The 16,924-nt window shown below is 36.3% G+C and overlaps 1 protein-coding gene across 1 annotated transcript in view; it reads left to right on the top strand.

The window, feature by feature from the left end:
- LOC104492198 (heparan sulfate glucosamine 3-O-sulfotransferase 1-like) overlaps window positions 1–13,620 on the top strand; it is a 55,428-nt gene extending 41,808 nt beyond the window's left edge. The window contains exon 2 of the mRNA XM_010134717.1: window positions 12,467–13,620. Within this exon, the coding sequence (XP_010133019.1) occupies window positions 12,586–13,515 (930 nt within the window). The 5' untranslated portion in view covers window positions 12,467–12,585 and the 3' untranslated portion in view covers window positions 13,516–13,620. The remainder of the gene's footprint in view (window positions 1–12,466) is intronic.
- The last annotated feature ends 3,304 nt before the right edge of the window (window positions 13,621–16,924 follow it).

Here is a 16,924-nt window from a genome sequence, read left to right on the forward strand (position 1 = left end):
CCCAATTATATCAATGACTGTGACTTATTTTTAGTATTGCTCATAGCTTTAGAATTTTTATCTTTCAACATGGGGGCTGATATTGCTTGATAGTTTGTCAACTCTGTAGTTTAAAATCCCTCCAGAACACCTGGATATATTCCTAAACATGCATGGTGATTTGACCTTTCCTTTATTGTTCAGCTACAGCAATGCATCTCACCATTACAATGTTAAGGATTCCACTTATGTTTGCTTCCACCTTTCATCCATCATCTGGACATTCAAGGTATTTGAATTTGTCTTTGTATTATCACTGCAAAGTGAGAAAAACAATTCTGAAGAGCACAAGGTGAGGGAGAGGAATATTTCAAAACTTTCATAACTTTCATAACTTTTCTACTAAGTAAATTATTCTATGACTGAGTTCTGTGGGACTAAAATTAGACTAGTGTAAATGTTTCTGAAAAAATTCTCACTCAAGGCTTGTCTTCAAGGGGAAATTACTGTAGAAAAGCTGAGACGTACATTTTGAAACTAATTAGCTGCTGAGCTCCAACTCCCCGTGTAAATAACCTCAGAATTTGAGGAGGACGCTCTACTTGGAGAGCGTGTAATCAACTGTAAATTCAAACTCCATCTCACTTTGTTATGGCATCACTGTCCAAGGTATGTTTGCTCCAGCCCCCCACAGGAAAATGTGGAAATTTAACTTAGATTCATTTGGTCTCCACTCCAGTCACAATCATGATACCATCCTTACCAATTTGCCTTCCTACATACCTGCACTGTAGTAGAATCTTAATTTTCTTACCATTTGGTATGTTTTAACAGATTTAAATTCTTTGGTGCTTGAACAGCTGTTCGTGTTTCAAGTGTACACACATTTATCTATTTGCAATAGACTTTTATAATCTACATTTATCAGCATCAGCTGCGTTGCTCATGAACCCAAGTAATTTAAATTCTTGAATCTGACTACATTATTTTCTATTACTGCCTGTTCTTTATTTCTCTGTGGGTGTATTTGCACAAATATAGAACCTAACTCTCATCATTAAAATGATTAATAACATATTGCCTACAGATGCTTAATTTTTTGCTTTTTGTAACTTCCATTACTTTCTCCACTCCTTTCATCTTTCACTACCAACTTTGTGGAGCTTTTAGTAGAACTTGGCTACATGTTATAATTTAAAATACTTCACATTCAATTTCTCTTTCATACTGTAAAACACAGCAGATCTATAATGCTTTATGAAACAGGTTGGACTTTGTGATTTATTTCTCCTCCATCTTTTGAATTGAACTGGAATTTTGTTTCTGAAACATTCTTGGACTGAACAACAATTGTAGCAGTACTTTTTTTTAACTGTCAGGGGAAATAACTTCATTTTATTAATGTTTTTGATGTGCTACTCTCTAATTTCTCATATAATTTTGGTAAGCTCCATAGTATCTTTCACATTCAGTAATTGAACCTCTTATTTCTCACATACTGAGAACAACTTCAGTGTTGTTTGATTGTGACATCTTTATTCTGATCTCAAAAATTTGCTCTGAACCGTTTATTATCTATAAACCCAGACTAAGTGACTTTTTCTTTTGACTATAATTTCCTTTAAGGCATCAGTAGGTGTGACGTCTTTCCAAGTATGCCCATGTCAGACCTTCCCCCCTGGACAGAAAGGTTCTGGAAGAAATTTAACCTGCTCTTAATATTAACGTTCCTTTTGCTTGAAATATATTTAAATTGATAGATGCCATAAAGAATAAGTGGGACATGAGTGTGAAAATATTTTTAGCTAAGAAATGTCAAGCTACAAATCTAAGATGAAAATTTGGCATTAAAAATGCAAAATAACATATACAATTTATAGTTTCTAGAAGAAACACTGTCCTTCTTTGAGTGGAAAAGCTATTACCATTGCTTTAATACCAAGCTGGTATCAATAACTGGTACCTTACACTGCTTACCTGCTATAAACAGAAATAACTATTCCGTATTTTATAGTTACCAATTAAATTTTAAATCCGGATTTATTTTCCCCTCTGGGCACATATTTAAGGTAAGAGGACTGAACATTCATAATCAGAATGCAGAAAATAAATCCTTTATTGCCACAAAATTAAACATGATGTTTAAGGAAAAAATATTAAAAGTTCATCATAAGATATCTAAGTGTAACAGATGTTTTCCAAATTTGAATTAGGAGGGAATCTTACTATGCTGTGATCCATTCTCTGACTACATCTATTGTGGCTCCTCCTAGTCAGAGTTTCTAATGTGACAAACCCTTACTGTTTGTCACAAGTCTCATAAATTTGAAGTCTTGAAGTCCAGATCCTGAATGTATGTCATGGCCCCTAAATATGATTTTACGTTAAAGACCTGGGTGAAAATTGACAGACAGAACTTAAAGGCTCCAAAGAATTGCTGTAGGCACTCTCAGCCATCAAAGAGCTTTTCTGAGAGGTTGTAGCTGATTGGAAGTGAAGCAGCATTAAGTGAATAGTGTGGAAGGTTTATTTGGGTGCAAAGGAGCATTGAGCTGTGGGGGAGAAGGGATGCTGTGTGTTGGGGAACATGTTCTGCTTGAATTAACCATGCCATTTGATGTAGTGGTACTGCAGGTGTTTTTCCCCAGCTTTTCAGGTTTAGAGGACAACCACACAAAGTGTTTTTGTGGGGAGACTTTAAAGCTGGAGATGCAGAGATCATTTTTGCACAGGGAAGTTACCATAACTGACTGCACTGGGCGAAAGAGGAGAGGGAGTTGCTTTGTCTTCCGCTGAAGGTTAAGACGGTTTGACATATGCTTGTATATCTTCAATGCTTTGACTTTGGTTGGATTCCTGACATGCCTATGAGTTCAGGCTGTACATTGAAATTTGAAAGATTGGGACTGCAGAGAAGCTTTTCTAAGTTCTGTCTTTTCTAACTAAGTGCAACAGACAGTCAGATAGGACTTCTACTAAATCTCGGAAGTCCTTGAGATAAGCATAAGAAGTGAGAGCTATCTACTCTAGGGCTTCAGAGTGGTGAGTAATGTTTAACTGTGTTTTAACGTACTACTTCAGCAGTGGGAACAGGTCTGGTAAGGACCAAAGGTTCTGGTGTCTGTCATGAGACTGTCATCTCGGACTCCGTATTAGCCTGAGAAGCAGTGTGAAAGAGGTGTGAGTTTAGCACACCGAGCTCTTTTCTGTGTTACTCTCTGGTTATTAGGCATTTTCATGTTTCCTCAATTGCTTTCATTCCTGCGTTTCTACAGCTGCCTGCTGGGTTGAGCATGCACGTAACTCAGTAATGGAGATGTGTTGAAAGCATTAATTGAGGTTTTATTCAAGAGGTGTATTAGCTATTTGCTTCTTTTCTAATGTGTTTGCCTGTTCTGTATTATGGTATTATATTTACCTTTGTTACCAAGGATTTGCTTACCATTGTAAGACAGAGTTTTTTGCCTTTTTACTGCTTTCTGTATTAATCAGTTTTAAGAATTGCTAGGCAGTCGCTTTCTGAGGTGTCTGACTTCAAGTTCTGCATATTTATTTACTTTAACTAAAGGTACTATGAGGCTTTTTTTGTATAATTTTGGATCCTTTGATGCCCAAAGGCTCTCAGCACACCAAAACTCAGTGTGGGCTGGGTATGCTTCTCAGTTTTGCAAATCCTATCGTTTCATCAGCCATTCATACTCACTCAGGCCTTTTGTCTCTCATCCTTATCTTGATCTTGTCTCCTATTAGTGCCTATGCCCATACCCAAAATTTTGAAACTAGATTTTCAGCCTTAAATCAGTTGTCTAGATGGCTTAAGTTTTCAGCTTCTTTATATTCCCTTACATCCTGTTTTACAGTCACCCTTTAAAAAATAAAAATTGCTCCCGAGCTGTTCTTTGTTTTTCTCTGCAGTATTTTTCACAATCCCAAGTTAACTAAAAACAATCAAAAATACGAAGTACTTAAAAAGTAGCTGTAGTCAGAAAAATAAATATGTCCTTTGATTGCACGCAGTAATGATGTTTTTCTTAAAGTTTTTCAGTCATCCTTTACAAAGCCAGACCATTTAAACTCTGATGGGCCTTTCAGCTGTTTTGTTTTATTGTGGGAGAATTCTCAGCTCACTTTACACCTGTGTTTTTCAGTATATTCAGTATAGTCCTAAGCAAAGAAGTTGGCTCCTTCTTTTAGTGTCTGAATTTGACATTAGAAGGTCACCAATCTGCCGATCGTTAGATAGTAGGACGTACTACCATGGGAAGGGTCAGTTTTTTTCATGCCTTGTATAATGGGGATATACAGCAATTATACAGGACCCAATACAGAAATTCTTAACAGTCAGCATCATATAAGTGCCTCCCAGAGACTGGTGCCACAGCCTTGGAAAAGTTCTCCAGAAAGATACTATAAACAGAGGGCGAGATACTGACCTTGGCTCAGCAGATTTGGCTAAAGTGCTTAGCAGTGAGATACCATTCAAGGTGGGGACAAAGGAGCCACCTTGCCTGCAAGACGTCTGCTTCATGGCTTCTCTCCCTGGCCAACTCCTGACATGTCATTCCTGGCTGTCTTAGGTAGCTCCCCGCGCAGCTGCCAATGTCTGATGAGGCCTGCCTGGAGTGCTCTCTCCTGAGCTGGAACAGTGCTGGAAACATAAAATTTAATATTGATATGTTCTGCTCAGAAAAACTCTCCCGTGAGAGTTTTTGGACTTACTTTCTGGAGTCTGTGAAGTTATAATGCTTTAGAATCCCCACCAGTTGAGAGTAGCAGAGGTTTATGTCCTTGTGGTGTTACTTTTAATGCCAGGAAGCTGTGCTCTTCACAAGAGAGCATAACAGGTTCTAGGGTCACCTGTTTGACATGGATGTCCCGTAGGAATTCACTGTTTTGTACAACAGAGAGCTAACCTGTCCTCGTCCCTGTTGAATGCTTCTGTTGCTGTCTCTGACCCTCTGACAAATGTTTCCCTTTGAAAGACAGGTCTCTCATAAAACCTCTGCAACAAGTTCTAATTTCAATTCCTAAACATCAGTGAGTATTAAGGTGTTCTTTGCGAGCGTGAGCAAATTAATAATATTCAATTAATTATGCCAGAGGTAAAGAGGATGAACTTTTACCTTAGTAAGATATGTAGAAATAAAAACAAAATCTAGTTACCGGCCGCTCGTCATTATAGCTTCCACATTTATAATTACACAGTTCCCACTTATTTGGCTGAAGACCTGGCTTGGCATCTTTGTCACTTCAATTTACATTGGTCCTAATGCATAATTAACAATTAGAGGTGCAAGTTTAATTCAACAAAATGATAATGCGATTTCATTTGAAATACGTCAGTGTGATATGTAGAGGGATTAGACATATAAAATTGGCCTTGTCATCTGTATTAATCTGACCACTATCTATGCTTTACATCTTAATAGGAACAGAAAAATATTTTTAGGTCTGTTTAGAGGTATGCTTGGCATGTACCTGGCTTTATGGACTAAACCTATTAAAGGCCTTTATGGAATTGTAATTCAGTGACTTTGATCTGGATGGTTCTGGAATGATACTTTTCAAAGATACCATAAAATATAAATGTGCGGACTACAGCTGTAAAAGGTTTATTTAGCTCAGAAATACAGTAGTGTATTTATACAGTATACATTACTGTATAAGGTCGTGCTGTATATTTGCAGCCGTATTATCATCAGGCAATTTTCTGTCTTGAGTTATCAGAAAAGGGAATTAGAAAATATACTGTTAGCCTTAGGGGAGCAAACTTTTTTCAAGACCCCTATCTGCTAATATCACCTGCCAATGATTTAATGTGTTTATAGTTTATGCTAACCTTTCCTTTTTATCATTATAGTCTGTGTACCTGGTAGAAGGGAAGCCTGCAGCCGTTACTTTGCAGCTCCCATCTTTACTCACCAAATAGCTGTTTTCTTTTTTATTTCCCCCCCACCCTTTTTTTTTCATTTCTGTAAGGTAGTAGCTGTTGGCTGTTATAAAAATGCAGTCTCATTAGGAAAGATTGATCCAAATAAATTCGCTGCTGATATTAGGGATTTAAAATGTTAATATCTTTGTCTGTCTTTGGAATAACATACATTTTTATAATGATGCTTAAAGAGACACCTTTAGACTCTCATTTTCAGAAGATTTGTTATCACAGCAAGACAGCATTTTGGGGCAGTCTGTGGGATCATATTTTTGCAGTTAGTGCCTCATTTAACAATTCTTCATACATCTCCCTATTAAAAACATGTCCATAGTTGGAGTAAAATGAAAGCTAACAAAATTCTTAAGTGCATATAAGAATGTTAAAGCTGTTTTAGTATGAACTACTGCTATCTTTGACTCTGGGATCTGTGGTCTTTTTTGTTCTTTCTTAGTCCTCTGCTCCTTGTATAACGAGAGACCAGTGGAGCTCAGCGTGAAGCTCTCTTACAAAGCTCCTATGGCATGTTTTCCTCATACACAACCTTTCTGGCTTTCTCCAGTTTGCATCAGGCATTTTCCATGATTACAGGCGGGGTATTTTTCATGTCCAGTCTGTGTATATTCGTGGAGACTGACTAACCTCTCCTAACAGATTTTGATCAAAGCCCAGTAATGACATCAGGGGAACGGTATTTAGTCATTGCATTTAATCCAGCGACAGAGTATAGAGTAGATGTGAAGCAGAATAGCTTCATGCCCCTTTATCTGAAGATAAAGAGTTGTCACGTGCTGGGATAGCTGTCCTTTCATACACAGTCTTCAGTTTCATGCGATAGTTGAAACTCTTCTGAATCAGATCTCACTGAAACTTTTAGGACATGGCTCTAAACATATTCAATTGCACCTATTTCTAATTTATATCATTCTAATATAAACCTAAAGTAATTGTACTGCTTGTAATAAAATTAAAGCCTACCCATAATTGCTTCTCCGTAGGAAACTTTTTCAAAATTTTAAATATTTTTTCTACTCGGAAATGTGCTCTCATTCTCTTACGAGCTCAGTCTAGGCATATCTGACCAGTGTGGATAGAAGTAGCTGAATTTTGTTTCCTTTCACTTCATAATAAAGTGGATACTATTTTGTTCAACCATTGGACATGTGCCAAGTACTTTTAAATGTACTTTATTTCACAAGCGATTCTTTAAGGTAAAATTAATGACTTTTGATGGTTATATTAATTCTAACATTTAATGTTCAGAATTGATAGAATTAGTAGTTGCTTTACTGGATTTGAATAAATTGATAATGGATTGTATTAAACACTGTATCCCACATGCACTGGATTATTCATGTGCCTGTTTTTCAAAAACGTTTAGTCATACTGAGAGCAGATTTGCATTTATTATGCTGTGTAACTAGCCCCACTTTTACCGAAAGGAAAAAAAAAATCAGCCTCACTTCAGGTATTTGAAAACTTTTGGAGTAGTATTACTGTTGTTATTTAGAATTATTTATTACATAAAGCCAGTCTGTATGCGGGTACTTTACACTGGCATAACTGTCATCACAGCGTGATTTTCTTTTAAAAAATTCCTGAAACAGTTCACCTTATATGAACTTTGGTTGTGAATACAGTTGGGCCATTTTAGCTTTTTTATATTGTCAGCATTAGAGATGTCCTTAATTATAGAGGTACAATGGAGCTGTTACAAATCTGAGTGCCAGTATCCTTAAAATTTGAACTGTACTCTTTTCAGTGGCTGATCTCTGTGTTGGCATGAGTTGATTACCTAATAGGAATAAACAGGAAAAGCTGTATGCTTTTTTTAATCCAAATATATTTTTAAAAATCAAGACAAAAATTGGTGCTTTGTTATACTTGTTCTGACCACCTCCCTCTGTTGTAGTTTTCAGAGGTGAACAGGAGCATTTCTGCATGAGTTTCTGAGTTTGCATTTTGTTTCGGCTGGGGTGGCAGCACATGGGAAGAAACTGTCATATTTCACAAACACTCAAATCTGCTGCTGAAGGAATCTCTTTGCTTTTCAGTTCAGCATGTAACCCAAGTATAAGTTACCGTAAGAGATGTGAGTGGCTTCCATGAAATGGCACAAAGTTGGAATTGGAAGCCCTGGGGTTTTTATTCTTGGTTGGACTTTAAACCTGTTATATGACCTTACACAGATCACATTAACCTGAACTTTCCAAAGCATTAGCACTCCTGAGCTGGATCTATAGGTTGGTCGGTTGCAGTTTCCTGTAAGGTGAGATTGGTGCCTTAATAGAGTGCAGACAGTTCATTAACACAAAGTGCTGCAAAATTCTCCGATTAGAAGCATTACAGGCAGTGGAAAATATTATTAGGAACTAATAATATTATCAATTAGTAATAATAATAAAGTTAAGTTTACTCTATGATGTTGTACTTTACCCTGAAGCAAGATAAATCCTAAGCTGCTTAGAAGTTCCCTTTATAATGCAGTGCAGCAGTTAAGAGTCTTTAGAACACTTCTGCAATATTAAAATGATTTTTCAGCCAGCATATTAGCATCTTCAGTCAAGTCTAAGGTTTTAAAAAAGTAAGCCAAACAAAAGCCCAAGGTATTATTTACTTAATTAGTCCCCTCTGCAGCATGAATTTCTTTCTGAACTTCATTTCTACTTAATAAGTATCATATCTGTTGATGTTCCTTATGTTACTAAGCAACACCAACACTACCAAATAATAGGGAAAAAGCCATGTAATAAGGCACTATAATTCCGATCATGTATCATGGGGTTAATTTCTTAGGAATACTCGTAGATTCAAAGAGTGTGCAGTGCAGCAATGTAAAATATATATGTTTTCATTATAGAAAATAGTTCATATCTTCTAACACTGCATAAAGGCAGAAAAACACCAAAATTATTCAAATAACATTCCAACTACATTTGCTAAATCATCTTTAAAACCTTCACTTTTATGTAGCAATTATAGCCTAACCACAGGATCTAACACCTTAGAGCTTCATCAAAATCAATCAAATACCTGAGGCTGAAGCCAGAATGTTGTCCTGCTGGAATTGGTCCCAAAGGCAATTTTGATCTCTTTAGGCAGCAGTTTTACAGCACATTCTGAATTCGAATATTTCTCGTAGTATTTCCTGGGTAAGGTTTTGTTCTAGCAATAACCATAAGAGATTTCCACTATATAAAACAAATAATTAACTGCAAACAGGTTAAACTAACATGATTGTTTTCATTCAAAAGTGCTACTAAAACTGTGGTCCATAGAAAATGCAGAATGTCTGCTGTTACTTGCTTTCTAAGTGTGTTTTATCGAGAACTGCTGATTTCAGATGGTACTCTCACTCACATCACATGTGAACCTGAGAATATTTTGGAAGACCAATCTTTCCTTAGTTCCAAGAATAAATTTCTCATTCAGCTTCCAGGCTTCTTCAAATGACAGTATTTGCACCTGCTTCTTAGCTGTAACTATCAGTTAATTAGGGATAAAACAATATTAGTGTTGGGTTTTTTAATAAAATACAAAAAATAATTCAAGCATTTTTTTAATCTATCACCAGATCTCAGTAGAACATACCTCTGACTATACTACTTCAGAGTTCCTGGTGCCAAATATTTTTTTATCATTTTTACACTGGTTTGTTTCAGAGAAATTCCTTCTTTCTTCTCTCCCCTTATATTTTTTTACTTAAGCTATCAACATAGTTAGTGTCAAGAATACTTCTCAAAAACTTTAAAAAATAATTTTCTTTCTGGTTGAATAAAGTTGCCTAAAATATCTGTCAAGAATCTGTCAAGATGGGATAGTTCCAGAATTTAAATTAGATAATGAACTGTGTGTCTCCACCTCATTATTTGCAAGGCATTCCTTCCTTGTTCAGACATTCAGGATGACCTTAGGTTCAATATATTGTAATCTAATAAACACAGGTGTATACACGTTATAATGTATAATGTGCTGTGTGTATCGGCACAAAAAAAAAGGGGGTATATTGAAAATAATTGCAAGGCGTTTACAAAAACAATTCCTCAAAATTGCCTGAAAAAAAATTTATTTAAACATGAAGATTAATAGAATGTAAATTAACACTGGGGTTATGAAGCAGGTTAAAAGAAAGATTAACTGCTACACTGTTCCCTTGCCCCCTCTCCCAAATCGCAGCCTACTGCCACCACAGGTCTGGAAAGCAGCCATGCTGCCATACAGTCCTACCTCAGAGAAGAGAGGAGGAAGTGTTCTCAAAACCCTCTTACGCAGAGCTCTATCCTTACTCAGAATGGACTGTTCAGGAACCTTGTGAGTCACCAAAAATTTGGCTTGAAATTATTAAAGCAGAGTCATTGCTTACAAATATGCTTAACATTTGAAGGTCGGTATTTCAGCAGTCAGCTGGGGTGTGATGCCTCAAACTGCATGGGCAGTGTTGTACATTCTATGGAGCTTTTCATAACCAACATTATCTGCCATTATAACAGAATGCATTTGATTCCTCAGACGTACTAAATAGCACGTTTACCATTTCCCAAACTTGCCATCCAAAAGAGCAGTCATAACTACAGATGGGTTTGGCATACACATATCTGTTCTTCCATCCTGTAATTGCCGTGGCAATGCTTGTATTCCCTGCTCTCAAGAACTTTAAATAGAACTTCCATGTGAAGTTCTTAGTAAAAAAATGTGTGGCCTTTAATATGAAACATCTTTTCAGGTTTGTAAAGGAGAACAGTGTTTTCTCCAGTCTCTGATTACAAAACCAATTTGTACTTGGACTTTTTGAATATTTAATAAGTGTACGCTCACACACGTTACCTGGTTCTTGAAGAAGCAGTTGCTTTTTAAGTCTTACTTGAACATAACAGGGAATGCTCTCCACAGATTGATTCACTAAAGGTCATAGTTTGTTTTTTGAAAGGCAATTTAAGGGTTAATATTTGCTATCTATCTGCGCATTTAAAGCTCGTTCAGGCTAATAAGAGTCATTCCCTAGATAGCAAGAGGCCGGAGTAGGTTTTAACAAGGTTTACAAAATAGATTTAATGAATCTGTTACATTGCCTAGACTGTTATTATCAAAACTGTTCTTATGTTAAATGTTTACATCTGTGAAGAAAGCCGCACAGTAAACAATTTTTAAATAGAAATACTGAGTGCTTCTCAGAGCCATGACAAACGCGAATTGGCTGTGTGTTTTAAGGTCTTTTCTAAGAGGCAAAGTACTGTGACCAATATATTTAAAAAGAAAGAGACCGACAGCGGAACTGAAGAAGGAGCTAAAGCTGTAGTATTTCTTAGACCACTTTAAAATATGAGGCATAATTCAAATATACTCCAAAACCAGTTATTGTTTTTAAAATGACTGCTGCTCCTCTGAAATTGCTTGTTTCCACACTCTGCACTGAAAAGACAACAAGGATATAGATCTATCCTACAAATCTTAAAATGTTCTAAGTACTGAGAAATGGGATGAAGTCCAAGAATCCTCTCAGTGAGGATTTGTCCTGTAAGATTTTCAGACATAGAAACAGGCCAGTGGTGCCAGTGCAGGTGTTGCATTGATCTGAATTTTTTATCACTGGTGTTGTGATGGTGGTACATCTGTTTCTTTCACTTGCATGTGCAACCTGCAAGCCTAAAGCCTTTTTCAGATTTTCAAGAGATTTAATGTTTACCACTTCTTTAAAACGATTGTATGGTATGTGAAGTAAGAAAAAAGAACATATCCAGCTCCAAACAGACTTGCTTCCCTGCAAAAGTTCTGCAGTGCCCAGAAAGCATCTAGGTTTCTCTTACACAGAGCTTTGGGGGAACTGCAGAATATTAGCTGAAGATTCGATTTTGCCAAGATTTTCCCAACTCTTGAGGGACTACACTTCACAATACCTGGGTAGTTGCAAAGAATCCACCCCGTCTCATTTTTTTTCCACACTCGTCCAACTCAGACACTTCAATCTTGCTTTGTCACGCTAGTAGTTTTCTGTTCTAAAGGGCTCAATTCCAAAATTTTGCCTATACCCATGCTTTGTTTTCTGTGTCTAAGTATACAGAACTTCTTTCATATGATCCATAGCTCACTGGAAACCAAATGAATGCATCACCATCCAGTGCTATTATTTAGATCAAGATCATCTCTCATTCTAGCAGTGAAATTGGGAAAAGGCATTGTTATTAAAAAATGCTTTGGAATTATTTTTTAATATCATATTGGGTATGGTATATATGGCAAGACAAGTATAGAATAACCACGGAAGGGAACTAGGGAAATCAGAGGAAGCATGTAATGGTCAGGAATTTAAAATCAAGTAAAAGATTCTAATGTTGTGCTTAGAGGAAATAAAAGCTGTTGGAAGAGTTAGTGTCCATCATTGGTCACCTATGGTTAAGGAAAAAAAAACACAGGGAAGGTTTTTTTTGTTCTGAAAGTCAGGGAAAACAAATAATGTTGGGATAAGTTTTCTGTCGTGATCACAGATTAGATTTGCGAGTTGAATTTCCAACTGGTGATGGGTTTAGAAAAATTGACTCGTCTTATTCTGTTTTATAGATGCTTCGGAAACTTGCTTTGTGCATACCACGGGTTCTGCCAATCAGCTCAAGAGGGGACTTACCTATTCCTTCATTAGCCAAGCATAACATTATCTTGAACTAATTATTCCTCTCCACATGGCCTTCCTACTAGTGTCAGCTTATCTTCTGCTGACTCATGCTCAGGCTGCTCCTGTTGAGAACGGGGCACTGTTGGAAACACTGAAGTCACAGGTAGGATCATTCAGCAATAAAAGCGAACACTATTTGACACAGGTGAGACCACCTGGCACAAGTCGACAGATACCTCAGACAATCATCATCGGAGTTCGTAAAGGAGGGACAAGGGCTTTGCTGGAGATGTTGGATATTCATCCTAATATTGTGGTAGCAGCTACAGAAGTCCACTTCTTTGACTGGGATGAAAATTACGTGAAAGGAATAGACTGGTATAGAAGTCTGATGCCGTTTTCTTATGGAAATCAAATTACAATTGAGAAAACACCAGGCTATTTTACATCACCACAGGCTCCAGAAAGAATTCATGACATGAATAGCTCCATTAAGCTGCTGCTCATTCTAAGAGATCCCACTGAGAGAGTCATATCTGACTATACTCAAGTATATTACAACAGAGTAGAAAGCCACAAACCTGTTCAGCTTTTTGAAGACATTGTAATTAAGAACGGAGCACTTAATACCAAATACAAAGCTATTCAGAGAAGTCTGTATGATGTTCATATGGAGAAGTGGCTCAAGCATTTCAGTTTGGATCAGATTCACATAGTGGATGGAAATACTTTAATCAAGGACCCTCTTCCTGAATTACAAAAAGTTGAAAGATTTCTAAATCTTCCTTCCCGAATTATGTCTTCTAATTTTTATTTTAACCAAACCAAGGGATTCTACTGCATTAGAAGTGATGGAAGGGAGAGATGTTTACATGAATCCAAAGGGCGTCCCCATCCTCTTGTTAACAACACCGTTTTAGAGCAATTGTATTCTTACTTCAGAGAGCACAATGCAAAATTTTACAGAATGGTTAATCATTCCTTTGACTGGCATTAATGCATTTGGAATCAATGTTTCTTAAAAAGGGCCTGAAATGAACTCTTTCAAACAAATCTTTCTAAACTGTAGAGATTGGTACTATGAGAACTCAACATACTGGTTATATGCTTCATTGGAATAACACATCTGTTAACTCATTGAAATGGTACCCTTTATGTTGGGAAAAATAAGTTTCACATATTTGTATGATTACCGTGAGTCACATTCTGATCGTCTCTCATCATGCAAATACATTAACTTCTGTGGATTTATTTCAGATATGTATCTCTTACAAGATCCGTGGTGTTTTGGGAAAATGACTGCTTCTAACAGTGTAAAAACTGTAAATATTTGAAATGGTATTATTCTAACTGTTCTGTATTTTTTTTGTTGTTGTTAGAATTTTTTATACCACACACAATGATAGTGCCATTGATTTCTAGAATTTTTCATACAGTAAGTTAAATTGTGTGTTAAAACAGGGGCATACATAGTGGCTCCTATAAATAATTCATCCTCTGTTAATATGTTGAAGTTCTTAATTAATAATAAAAGGAATCTATTTCATCTATGATTTTGAATAGGTGAACTAGAAGCTCCCTCTCTCTCTCTATCATTAGTATTAAGCCACACTCTTAATACCTTGGGTTTGCAAAAAAAAAAAAAAATCTCCAAACAAAGTAAGAATATGAACTGTTGAAGAAGCTTTAAGTGAGAGTTATGAATGTAAAGAAATTAAATTATCCCAGGCAACCTCAGTTTACACTGTTATTCTATACACTAAAAAAAAATTGCAAAAAAATTATTAATATCAGTAACTGTACAAATATTTGATTATATAAAATACATCACTTTGCTCTTGAATGCAAATGCTCTTCATTAATCCTACCTTATTAATCATGTTTGTCTTCTGTGACTAGTTATACTATTGCTCTCTTGGCTTTAATTTACATATCTCCATTGGTGCATTGATTCTTGAAAAAAAAAAAGTTATTTGAGTTATTTGCTTGCCCTCCAAAGCATGGAGTATTTTATTTTGTCATTTCTAAGGCAGATCATAGGATGTTCTCAAAGTTAAAATAACTTCTTGTTACACTCTACATCTCAGACACAGGGTTCAATATGCTAAGTAGGACATACTCAGATTACATATAAAAACCACACCCATCTATCTCCCTACATTAGGATTTTTTTTATTATTAATTTTTTCATATGACAGTATTGCGCTGGTCTGTTGTCCTTTTTTTTATGTAAACATTATGTATCAATACCAAAGAAGAAAATCAACTTGAAATGTTAAATGTGGTGCCAGACAGAACTACAGCTGCAGATGTGCTTGTTTGACATTGTACCTTGCAATCCAGAAGCTCTGGTGCAGCCCCTAGTAGCAGCATTCATGAGGTGCATTCCTCTTCAAGAGTCTCAGGACACTGGCGAGCTGTATTTGTGGGGGCCCACTCTGAGCATTGCGGCATCAAACTCCAGCTAACCCTGGTGAGGATCCTGGATATGAGTCCTGTCTAAGCTGCTCTGCAGCCTCTAGGGAGTATATGTTCCTAACGGGGGATTCAGTCTTCCACTTCACAGCCTAAAAGGTATGTATTGCAGCCCGGACTTTTGGCATCTAATACTATGTGAGGGGGCTACTTAGACGTTAGGTAGATAGCAGTACACATGAGAGAAAATTGTATATATTTGTCATTAACATATAATTAACCTCTGAAAATATTTTTCCTAAGTATTATTATTTACTACACCACTAATTTCTACAGATAACCTGAATTGTTATTTAATTCCACCTTTTCTGAGATTTTTGGGTGCTTAATCATTAATATTGATCAGATCTGGGCACTACTCAGAAGTACAAACTTGATCTGAATCAGTTGTGGAAATAAGAATGCATTTCTTTCAAATCAGCCAAAGAACAGGATGTTTATGCTCTTTACACGGACATGGGATAGGCAAACTGTGATAATTACAGTTATGTAGAGTAATAATACCTTCTTTGTCATCTGTGAAGTAAAAAGTTATCCCAGACAAATTCTGAACTCTGAATCAGCAAAATACTCTGTATTTTGTTAAAACAACATGTTTATCTGACAGGTGAACCCCCAAATCCAGATTCCCTATAAAATCTCACATAGCATTTTCTTTCGGCATTGCTTTCTGTTTCTTATACATTCCAAAACTTTCCAAACTCTTCTCTTCAATGCTGATTCCATTTAATAGTACTGAATAATAAGGTGGTTTTCTTTTTCTTTTTTTATTTCTTTTTTTTTTCTTTTTTAGCAAGGTGCTAATTTGAAAACTAAGTATACAACAAAGGTTCCAGGTAGTTGCCAGTAATTTAAGAGTTCCTATGTCTATATGTCACATTCAATTTCAGAGGCTTCAAAAAAAAAAATTAAAAGATTCTAATGTATTTCTGTATTTATGCTTGCAGGCATCAAACCTTTCTCTTTCTTCTCTGGAGATTACAGCTAATCTTTAAATGAGTTGAATGCAGGAAGATCAGTTGGCAGAACTGTGTGCATCTTTGAAAATGCAGATCCATTTCTGGAATTTACATTTCAAGGCGAGATCACCTGTACTTTATTTGTTAGCACTCTTCATTGCTGCTCAGCAGTTTTGGGAAGGACAGAGTTGAGGGAATTAATTCAATGATCTTTTTAGAGTTTACTAATACCAGAAGAAATAGTGTGCATAGTGTAATTTGCATGAGGGGATGGTTGTTTTGCTTTGGTTTTACATAAATCAAGATTCTCAGTTTTGTTTTAGTAAATGGTCTCCAAAGATGCAACTTAACCTCCACATAACAGATTTCAATCAATGTAGTAGACTATAATTTAACATTAGAAACTGTTTCAATCAGTTTCTCGTTTTGTGCCTCTGAAAAATATTACCTCATCCAGCCCTGACCTTCTTCATTCTTGCTGTCTTCAAAAGATAACACTCCTTCCCATCATCCTCAGGAGGATGATGAGGTCAGCTTAACAGAAGATCCACTGAACCATACTTTGGCAACACTGAAATAAAAAGTACTCTGGTTTTGGCACTTGAAATTCAAAATTAGTCAAATTTTGGGAAGAACTGGAGGCTTACAATCAGTTTAAAGATGTTATTAACAAGATAGTTCTTAATTTAAAAAATCACAGAATCTTACGAATTTCCACAATTGACAGCAAACCATAAGCTATTCTCCTCCAAACTGGTCATCCCATTAACTGCTACTCAAGAGGTGCTTGCAGAAATAAATCCTGTGTGGAAGGTTGCTTGAAGAGGTCATGCAGTTTTTTCAGAAGTTGTTGGGAGCATTGAGAGAGACAATATCTGCACATGTGTAAGACTACTGCAGAATGTATGATTATTTGACCAGCTCTTTGATGTTGTTTTGCATTCCACAAATACTGAGCTTTCACTTTAAATA

The sequence above is a fragment of the Buceros rhinoceros genome, unplaced genomic scaffold (assembly GCF_000710305.1).
Source record: "Buceros rhinoceros silvestris isolate BGI_N320 unplaced genomic scaffold, ASM71030v1 scaffold18064, whole genome shotgun sequence".
NCBI lineage: Eukaryota > Metazoa > Chordata > Aves > Bucerotiformes > Bucerotidae > Buceros > Buceros rhinoceros.